The sequence below is a fragment of the Cebidichthys violaceus genome, unplaced genomic scaffold (genome assembly GCF_023349555.1).
Source record: "Cebidichthys violaceus isolate CVI_PGR_0920_01 unplaced genomic scaffold, fCebVio1.0.p SCAF_10, whole genome shotgun sequence".
Taxonomy (NCBI): domain Eukaryota; kingdom Metazoa; phylum Chordata; class Actinopteri; order Perciformes; family Stichaeidae; genus Cebidichthys; species Cebidichthys violaceus.
Genome location: NW_027176263.1, coordinates 4,109,369 through 4,120,899, shown reverse-complemented (window position 1 = coordinate 4,120,899; position 11,531 = coordinate 4,109,369). Strand labels below are relative to the sequence as shown.

The 11,531-nt window shown below is 39.7% G+C and overlaps 1 protein-coding gene across 1 annotated transcript; it reads left to right on the top strand.

Moving 5' to 3' along the window:
* The first annotated feature begins 4,531 nt into the window (after window positions 1-4,531).
* On the top strand, window positions 4,532-10,192 carry prokr1b (prokineticin receptor 1b). The gene is made up of 2 exons (XM_068717306.1): window positions 4,532-5,084; window positions 8,566-10,192. Exons 1-2 carry the CDS (start codon window positions 4,621-4,623, stop codon window positions 9,266-9,268), a joined length of 1,167 nt encoding a protein of 388 aa, XP_068573407.1. The 5' UTR covers window positions 4,532-4,620; the 3' UTR covers window positions 9,269-10,192.
* The last annotated feature ends 1,339 nt before the right edge of the window (window positions 10,193-11,531 follow it).

The following is an 11,531-nucleotide window of genomic DNA, read 5'->3' as shown; positions in this document are numbered from 1 at the left end:
ATAGATTATAGGTCTTGTGCATATTCTCCATGGCTGAGGAGAGAACGCCAAAATCACAATGCGGTCATTTCCCATTTATATTCATTGGTTACGAGTGGCAGTAAATCCCAGACCCGGTTGAGATTAGAGAGCTGTCCAGAATTGGAAATGAGAGCCTAGTGTTTATCCTGCTGGTCAGGCCTCCGGGGCTACTGTGACAGACACTAGCAAGGCCGAGCATGTAGCCCCTAATATTTAGAGGGTGATAAAAACTAATAGGAACACACAGAGGCACTTCTCTCATCTCTTATGAGCTGTTCAAGTTCTAGAAAATAAAATAATTGGTTTTATCATCCTGTGTCCATTGTAGATGACAGAAGGAAGTTGTCTGCTGGTTCACTCATGTCTATTGTTATCTGTAATGATGTTTAAACTGCGTCGGTTATATCTGCGAGCCTGCTGCACTCAATGTGAGAGGACACACAAAACCAATCTCGCCCACTACTGACAGATGATTGTCAGAGGCGGTACAAAACCCAACACTGCTAGCTTTCCATCACAATAAGGAATTGATCTGAAAAAGACATCAGGGCTGCCGTCTGCGCCTGTTCATCTGCTGTTCAGGATGGTTAACCTCAGAGATTTAGTGATGACAGCTTTCTGCTCTGTGAGAGAGGGGAAAAAAGTGTTGTATTCAAGGAACAATGCAGTTTATCATCAAACCACTAAAGCTGAAAGTTAGATTTAAAAAAGCACTTTTTTTTCACAGCAGACGATGAGCTCATGATTACTATTCCAACAGCCACTATGCCATCAGTGTCAGTAACAGCCATGGGTGTGAACATCAAACATGTTGTTTTTTCCATCTCAGGCCGTCAGATACGAGAGCACTTAGCCCCACATGAGACACTTTACACTTACATGACACATTAATATTGTGCATTGTACTATCTGCATTACATGAGAACTATAAACAGTCAAACTGAAGGAAAAGCCACCACCCAGGACACTCTTACACTGTCATGCAATCATTTCAAATATTCAGCCACTTACAGTGCTGGAACATTAAAGGTGCAAAGAATATTATTTTGTAAACTTATATGTTCAGGTATTTAAAATTCTTTTATTTTGTTGTATTAAAATGGACTTGATTAATTTGTCAATCCTTTAACTTAACATGTCAAGATCTCTTTTTTTTGAGAGAGATGCCTGTACACAAGAATAACCATACAATATAAGCAAACACACAAACACACACTTTACTCAGAATGGCATTAGATCCACATTAAAAAAGAAAGTGCTTCAGCAGGCCTGGAGTTTTTAAAGGCTTCCTCAGGGAATGAGAGATTTTTGTGTCTATTTCAGCTAACTACGATACACCGGAATGAATGTGGAATATGTAAACAATCATCCTCTTTATTATCTGCCATGCTGAAGAATTTTTACCCATGTCCTGGTACGATCGCAAAGCAGAGTTGTATACTCTGACTTACTAGAAGGTAGTTAAAAAAAGAAACTAATAAATTCTGCTTGGCACAATGTCATGAAAGTTGTTGGAGAAAGTGCAGGTTGCTTATTTATACCCATTAGCTATGGAGCAGGCAATTCCCTAGCTTGCAAGCATTTACTCGCCCACAGCAACGTGACCTCCAGGTCTTCGCCGTCATAATGGAATGCCATTGAATGTGTTGTCTTGGGGGTCAACATATATCTGGTCAAATTGAAATTTGGTTGAACTTTGAAAACTACCGCCCAGCACAGCCCCTCCCTCCATTAGAAATGATGGCCTTGTCCCAAGCAATGTCGCCCATCAGCCAGCTCTGACAAACTTACTCTATGCTACCGGCCCAGCTCCAAACAGACAGACAGACACAGTTAGCGACAAGCTGGTGTACACAGTGGAGCATTTAGCAGCCAAAGAGCCAGATGGTTCCCTCAGGAGTTACAGACCACAACAAGAGCTAATAGAAGAGTTATTGCCTCCAACAAGGAGCAATGGTGCGGGAAGTGTGGGTCCTGAGGGTGTTACAGCACTCACTGCTTTTTCTTTAGGCCTGTTGTTTAACTGCATTTATAAAAAAAAAAAAAAATAGTAATTAAAGCTGCGAGCAGCGATGAACGGGCCTTCGCATCCTCCCGCACGTTGGGGGTACCGGCGGGGACTCCGGCCGGCGTGGACGTTCACGGCTGCGACCGTCGGACAGCGCGCCCATGAGTCGGAATTTTTTTTCCGCGTGGACCGCCTGACGCTGGAAATTATGCTTTGCAAATAGTCCACTGCGTCCTGTATTTGCTGTGTGGCGCTACAGAACACGCGCAAACATGCATTATGTTGCTCTATATCAAGTGTAAACCACATCTTGTAAATCGGATGCCATTTGTCAGAAAACACAGATTTCCTTTCGCCAGTAGGTGGCACTGTGAGTATTAGTGAAAATTAGCTTGTAGACATCCTCAGGCCAAGAGTGTTATCAAGCATGGCAAGTTTAGCACCGTTTGGAACAAGTTACATCGGCTTTTTTGATGGGGAATCACGCAAAGCTGCCCGCTATGGCTAAGCCAACAGGGCGTCTGCGACCCCTAGGGGGTTATTTTTCAATTGTTATTATTTATTGCCTCATGATCAATACATGCTCACTCTTCCAAGAAGGTTTGGTTCCTAAATTACATAAAAATAACAAGTGAATGCATGCTGTACAACTAGGTTGCAAATTAACCATAAACATCACATATCAGATGAAATAAACAGCATTCAATACATCTGTATCAATGTAGATAATTAACAAAGACACAGGTGAATAAACCTAAATGTATCTATGATGTAAATACACGTATACTGCCATCTATTTGTAGAAATGGTAAGTTTACACTTTTACTCTGTCCCTTTATACAGTCTATGCTCTGCGTTCACTAAAGCAACAGCACAATACAGTGGAAAAATAAATATCAGTGCTAACAGCAACAACTCTGCACACACAAAAATGACTGATTAAACTATATTACGAACTGTGTTGCATTAAACAATGGACCGACTCTTGCTGTGTACATGGATAAATGAATATTAAACTGCATCGTCAACTAATTGTTGCAAACATACTCCCATCGGCCTAGGTTTTTTTTTATATTCATTAATTTATTTTTCTTCTGATGTAATCCTGATATGTGCTTGCATAATAGACTGTATTTCTTGCATACGTTCATTCTATTGCCTTGGCTTTTATTTTGACATACCCGTGCTTCCGGGTTACCTGTCTTGCCTGGCGTCTCTCTTCAAAAGAAAAAAACGAAAGAGGGATTTGCAAAAAACTAAATCGGCTCGTTATTTGAGTTTGGTATTTTGAGTTTAAACGATAAAACAGACTATCAAAACGTACACGGACCATTCGATTTTACATTTGAGGCAGAAGAGTAACAGACGTAACTTTGTACCCATCCTTCCTTCGAGGCGTTCCACAGGAGAGCGGAGCGGACTTGCAGCAGAAAGGATTTATGTGTGGAGGCTGATGGAGCGATCCTCTGTCTGCACTTCGGCTCGGTTTCACACCTGACACACAGCGAGCAATTACGCTCTTTTTAACTATTATCCTGAGAAAAGTCACGGGACCTTCTGCAACGTTTGCTGGTAAGTGTATTTTAATATGTTTTAATTCAATTAGTTTTATCCCTGGAAACTAATTAGAGATTATTATTTCTTATTATAAATAAAGAGTAAGTCTTTCTCTACATTTGAGTGTTCGTTTCTTTTACTCTATTGATTTAAATTCACAGACTGTGATGATATCTAACAGCTCAATGCTCCTTTATTGAGACCTTCTGTTACTTCGTAAAGCAAAGTTTGGATTTATAAACTACCCCAGAGCCTTAATTCAAAGTACATTTTCCTTATAGCTCTGCATATATTGATGTTTGACGCTATTTTTGCATGTAATTTTATACAAAAATATACCATTACTGATCTCCATATGCAATTACCTCTCTCATTAATGTCAGTACTGACTTAGTGGAGATCACATAAATCATGATTGTAAAACCAAATTATTTTGGATCATGGGTCAAATCTTTTGAGAACATCATCATCATCTCTCCGTCTACCTCTCTTATATTAGGAGTGTGCACTTGATTGCCCTGTTCTACTGTCTTACTACAAATCTGGTATCTAGTCAAATGTATTGTTTTTTCTTCTAATTCATTTGGAATTATATTTTTGCTTTACCTCATATGCTTGCAGAGGGATTTAAGTGACCACTTCTTGCAAACCTAATGCCCTGCTGAGCCTAGTCTGTGATGTCAGCTTGCTGTAAAGTGGCACGGTCCGAATAAATTACATAGACGTCTTTACTAGACCACACCGACTTACATTTTTTGTCCAAAAATAGAGAAATGTCACACATGCCAGCATGATTACACCTGAAGCACTGAGATCATGTTATTTGTTTTGATCATATCTTGTCTCCATAAATCCTGACCCTGCATGAGCAATACTGAGACGGGAATTCTCTTTTCCAGGTGAAGATGTCCTGTTATTTCCAAAGAAGAAGCCTGTTCAAATTTCCATCTACATACAAACAACTTATTTAATAGTACAATAGTTACAGTCAAATACAAGTATTTCTAAACCAAAATAAGAGTGTGTGCTAAGACATGGGGGACTCCAACATCAGCCACATGGTAGCTTATACAGAGACGCAGGAGAGTCTCCCAGAAGGCATGTTGGATCATTACATGGACAGCTATGATATGGACTATGGGATCCCTCCTGATGAGATCCCAGACACAACGCAGGGTCAGGCCTTCTTCGTGGCCACCATTGTTATCGGCATGGTGCTTGTCTGCATCATTCTTGTCTGTGGGTTTGGAAACTTCATATTCATTGCCACACTGATGCGCTACAAAAAGCTCCGCAACCTCACAAACCTGCTCATCGCCAACCTGGCCATCTCAGACTTTATTGTGGCAGTGGTGTGCTGCCCGTTCCTGGTGGACTACTATGTGGTGAAACAGCTTTCCTGGACTCACGGATTAGTGCTGTGTGCCTCCGTCAACTATCTCCGGACAGTATCACTCTATGTGTCCACAAACGCATTGCTTGCCATTGCAGTTGACAGGTGAGTGTGTTATTTCTTTCATACCTCTGTGGGTTTATTGGTTCAATCCAGCAAGCCAATGCTTGATCCTTCCAGCATAGTCTATGGAGACTTCAATTGATAAAGCTTTCATGTTTTTATCCTACAATATTCTTTTCTCTCCTCAGAGAGCCCAACACAGACCATATAAATCAGGTTTTTGGTCATCATTGTTGATATAAATTTCCAGTTGTTTATTTTCTTGCCATATCCGAGAGAGATTGAGAGACACGGATGCTTCTCCAGCAGATCCAGTTAACTGATTTTAAGTTTAAAGCACACAACAGATGTTACCAGTCTTGCTCTTTTCAACAAAAATTATTGTATTGTAAAGTAAATATTACGACCAAGTTGTGGCAAACTATACTACAAGTTTAATTGCAGTTGTTATACTCCCTAGTGGTTCATAGCTCCCTGTTACATTTAAACTGAAGAACATACAGCATGCTTACTTTTATAATAATGCAATCCTTTTCATGGCACAAACTTGTATAAACAGTATTGCAATCAGAAATGGTGGTGTCGTGGTGAGAAATATTTTGCAACTATTCCTTTTTTTATTGATGAGCATGTTCAGATAATTAGAGGGTGGAAATAACAGAACGACATTTCATGAGGCCTTTTTCACAGAAGACAGTTTGACATGTGACTGTTGGAAAAGCACAGGTGTGATCAAATTAATTATGATTTCATTTAGCTGCTTCAATGTCAGGGTCCTGGTATTGTACATGCTGGCTCACTGTACTGTCACAGCTTAATGCATATGTGAATACGACAGAGCCCTTGTTGGTGAAATTAGCACCTGTGTTTTTCCTTCTCCAACAATTCAAAAAAGTCTGCTGTGAAAAAATAGGCCTATGTTCATATAAATCGACAAGGCCTTAAGTGCCTTTCACATGTTGCGTTTAAAAAAGCTTGGAAAACTCTGATAGTGCTGCTTTCATATTTTATATCCAAGGTGCTTGGGGGGTTGCACTACAGTCGCGCCTGCTGCTACTAAGCTACCAAGTGTGCTACCAGTGTGCTGCGATGATGATGAAGTTGCAGTAATTTAGCCTCACTGACTAAACTAAACCTTCAAGTCAAAACAAAGATAAATAGATTTCCAGCACCGCAAATTCCTCAAAGTAGCTTTACCTCTTGATTTGTCATCTTCAATTTGGCTGACCTTTCAACCGGATGTTGTGACATCCTTGGTCGGCATGTGTGAAGAAAGTAAAATAGTCTCTGGAAACTGGAGCAGATGGTAAAGCTCTGGATAGTCCTGCACTAAATTGATCCACTTCCTCTTCATATATTTACCGTAGACTGGTATTTAAGGAAAACAGAATAGATATCTGCCAGCTGTAATTGATTGTTCCTCGTCACGTGACATGCGGTGCGTGCTTTAGTGTTCTAAAATTCAATTTCTATTTGGTGGCAAAGCCATCACACCCTGAAAAATAGGCGCTTGGGGAACCTAGGCATTGATCTTTTGAGCATGCCTTCCGCGCTTCTACATTGACAACAATGGATTTGAAGGTGCAAAAAACTTGAGATGTGGATGGCCCCTTAGGGAGTTTCAAAGCTCAATAAACCTTGTTAAAAACCATGATTGCTTCAGAAGAGGCACAGATCATTAGCACTACATGTAAACATAGCACATCCTCTCTCTAATTGATTGAACTGACTGTTTCATTGCCTACACCTGTGTCTTGGATATTAAACGCATTGATGAAAGTCTTAGCAAAGCAAATGATTGCTATTGATGTTTGCCTTCTTTGTGAAGACACTTGCACAATAGAGTTTCTTATTTTTAGGCTTTCCCTTTGTTTCGTGTAAAAAGTTCAGTTTTCTAATCTTTACAAATGGAGACACTGACTTCTAGTCACCCCAGGTCTCCTGAATTCAACCTCCAGCGTAGCCACTGCAGTACTCTTCCTTGCGCTACATGCATGTAACATTACTACACTGCCTTGTAGCGCACACTTGTAGGGAGACACCTACTTGTATGCATGAGTGCACACAACTTCCACAGATTCACAAAAGAAGCTTCCGTTTAAAATTCAAGAGGTATCCTGAAGGCTGGATAACGAGTGCTTAGTGTGCCAAAGTGATCATTATAATATATTGTTAAGTCAATAATCCACCTGACTTTGTGTGAGCCCACTTGTGTTAACTACAAACAGCTTACGGAGCGTAGCCAGTTCCACAGGGCTGTTGTCAAGCTAGTGGTTGTTAAATTTTTTTCTTTGAAGGTAGTGCTCTGTATTTGAATGTGCCACAGAGGCTGCATATTTCCAATTTTAAGTTTATTCTAAAGTAGTGAGGTTATGCTGCAAGAATACAATAATGTATCAATCAGTTATTGCTTTATCACCAAATTAACCACTCAACTATCTTCTAGTTGTTATTTAAGATTTAGTTATCACTAAAGTATATCAATGGAAATCTAATTAAGAGGATGCTATGTAATGATGTTGCTGATTAACATCCAGTAACATCTAAGTTTTCAACCTAAGTGGAGTGTGTGTGTGAACAAGTCTTAGAGTAACATGATCAATACAGAGAGAAACAAAGACGGTGTGTGAGGTTTTGCGGAGAATAAAGGGCTGGACCCAAATGCAGGGAGACACGGGAAACAGAGGGGATAAATGTGAATTTAACACAAAAAACATGTGAATCAAAAGTCCAAAGAATAAGTCCCAAAAAGGCCATGAAAATAAAACATCCAAAAAACAGGGCACACGGCAGCGGACACGAAACAGGGAACGTGAGCGAAATGGCAGACAGACGGACCAGGTAACATCAAAGACGAACCAACAGCGACACAAGGTTTAAATACACAGGGAAGGTGCAGGTGATTAGACACAGCAGGTTTCAATTAGGGGCGGGGCAGACAATCACAGGGGAGGAACAGACAGAGGCAGAATGTGAAGTGAAGCAGACTGAGGAGGTGCAGGTGATTGAACGCAGCAGCGTTGAATTAAGGGAAGGGCAGACAATCACAGGGATAAGACACACACAAAGGCCGGAAACAAAGTGCAAGATACAAGAGATAGGGAACATCTAAATAAAACTGAATAAATAACTAAACCAAAACATAAATCGTGACACAGTGAGTTTCAAAATAGCTGTTTTGACGTGATATGACATACATATATAAAATAAAAACAAACTTGAAAAACTAACAGTTTTTATGTTAGTTCATGCATTGTCTCTTGCTTTACATATAGATAAGAGAGGAGAATACAAGAAGCAATAAGCTTCAGTACCTTTTGACTGCCACTTCTATCAATATGAGAAATCCAGTTCACTGAATAATGGAGTGGCATATATTGAACTTCATTCTTCCACTAGTGACTGAGAGCCATTTGCGGAATCTCTTGACGTCACACAGCACTCAGAGTGCTCACAAGGGTGGTTTGTAGTATGTGTTTGTTTCCTTCCTCTTCAATGCCACAATATGTCTTTGTTCTTCCAGGTACATGGCGATTGTCCATCCTCTGAGGCCTCGCATGAAGTACCAAACCGCCTACTGCCTGATTACAGGAGTCTGGATCATTCCCATTCTGATATCAATTCCCTCCGCCTACTTTGCCTCTGAGACCATGTACCCTCATGGTGGCAGCCCAACCACACACAAAGTCTTCTGTGCCCAGATCTGGCCTGTTGACCAGCAAGCCTACTACCGGTCATACTTCCTGTTTGTCTTTGCTGTGGAGTTTGTTGGGCCTGTGATCGTCATGGCAATGTGTTACACCCAAATTTCCCGCGAGCTCTGGTTCAAGAATGTCCCCGGTTTTCAGACTGAGCAGATTAGGAAGAGGTTGCGTTGTCGCCGCAAGACAGTGATGGTCCTGATCGGGATCTTAACTGCGTACATCCTGTGCTGGGCGCCGTACTATGGCTTCACCATCCTACGAGATTTCCACCCAACGCTCATCTCCCGCCAGAAGAACTCTTTGGTGGCCTTCTACATCATTGAGTGCATTGCCATGAGCAACAGCATAATCAATACGTTCTGTTTTGTCAGTGTCAAGAACAACACAGTTAAGTACCTGAAGAAGATTGTACTGATGCGCTGGAGGTCAACGTATGCCCCCAGTAAGACTGTGGATGAGATGGATATTAGGACCTCCTCCATGCCTGTAACAGAGGAGATTGAATGCATTCACTTGAGGTGAAGAGAGGGAGGTCTTTAACATAGCAGTCATTTAGATGTGGGCTGTTGGTATACAGAAACTACATGGTTGACAGGGATGATTTTGTTCAGATAACATTTTTAGAACGGTCAAACCTGAACAGTATAGTACACTGATTAATGTGGCAACATGGCTCAAACTTTGTTAACCAGCAGAACATATAGGACTTCCATTTGAGGTATTATGGGAATGTAATTGTTGTGCACAATGTGACTACACTGTGTTATTTTTAAATGTTGTAGGATGTGTACAATAGATATTACATGTAAGACTTGTAAAAACAGCTACTACTGCCCTTACCAACACGTTATCATCCCAACTCGTCACATACTGACACTTTGTCGGACTCCTTGGCGCCACTTTATATCGCACAGGGTAAGACAGCGCACAGTCACAGTAAACAAGAAACAACAACATTGAAAACCAAGTATGTAAACTAAGTAAATACATAAAACACGTTACAAACATCACAAATGTAACTTAAAAATAACTCAACACTGATCTCAAACACCGGTCTGTGTATGTTTGACCCACCCACCCCTTATCAGACTGTATACTTCATCAGCACACATCCAGACCATTTTCTCTGAGCGTCTAAAATGATGCAGATGGGTTGACATTGTAGTTACTTGAAAGCCTGAAGCGTTAATACTAATGCTAAAGGGTGCCTTCTGCGTCGGTATCAGATGTTGAGGTGCGTGACAAAGCGTCAGTATTTAACGTCCTGGGAATGAGAACTGGCTGAAACCAAGATGATACATAAGTACCTGAGGTTAATCTTTAAAATGCCTGTATGTGTTTCCATTTATATTGATTGTAAGTTCAAAAAACTCTTGTTACTAAAAGAAATGCATTTATTTATGACTTAAATAGTTGCATGCTTTCTTTGTAGATGAATTTAGTTTATGTGTGCTTACTGTAATAAACAATGAGACAACTGAAAGGAAAGCTGCTTTTATTTATTGAGCTTTACTTTAATTTGCTTTTTTTCCATTATGAAAGTTGCCTTTAACATCCATGGACTCGCTCATTATCAGTTGTAAGTCTGCAAATGCGTAATACTACAGTATACAGTATTGTGACCATTGTGAACTTCAATATGAATACGCATGTATAAATATATAATTAGTGGCTAAAGAACAGCCTGGATTTTTATGCATTTTAACATTTCTTTGAAAATTTGGCACAAATTTCGACCTGGATTTAAGGATGAACTGATTACAATTTGGTGGTCAAAGGTCACTGTGACCTAGCAAAAACATATTTTAACTCAAGAATGAATCTGCTAATTATGATCATTTTGCGCAAATGTATAATAGGAGAAAATTATGAAGTGATTGATTGATCATTTTGGACAGACAGCTTTATTTGTGCTATCAGTTTGTTCTAAATAATCCAGAGAATCAGGATTTGTGGGACAAATCTTTTTGTCCTATTAGTCAAACATATACTGGAACACGCTCAGACTCTGTAAGATTCTTTAAGCATAAGTGCCGTTCCTGCACCTTTGGAAGGTACTTGATTCCCCGGTCCTTAGATTGACATTGTAGATTAATAATTTTCTTTAATTAAACAGCGGATGATACAAAATGATTAAAAGTTTCACCTTTTTAAGCATCAACAGAAAGCCTCAGGTTTTGGTGTCATTCTCTCCAAATTAACATGCAAGGGTTTCTTTATAGATTTGATATGTGCACTGAGACTCGACTATCTTTTTAATTTGAAATCCTGAAACCAACTAGACCAGCTCATGAATTTTACATATCAGTATGCGTCTGCCACTGAATTAAAGTAGCAAAGTCATGCTCCCTTCTTTTTGTTATAAGACACGTTGGGAATATCTTATAAGAATCAATTCCAAAATATATTGAAAAATGTTATATTTAAATGTGTTAAAGTATCACAATGTGGATCTTTTATAAGTTATTTCGAGTTTTATTATTTGAATAATTACTGGCATCCGAAAACATGACCATGTTTTAACTTCTGACAATAAATTCTATAAGATCCTGACTCATCCAGGTGAGGATATTCACAAGAACTTCATTGAGAACTTACTACTGACAGTAGTATATCTATATATAGTAGTATTTGTTACCCTCTGTCCTTTGATTCTCTTATGATAAGGATTTGAAAAGGAAAACCCCCAAAAAACCATAGGGAAAAGTGGAAGAAACCTCAGGAAGAGCAACTGAGAGACATGCAATAGATACTGTGTAATTGACAAACATAGCAAAATGACATT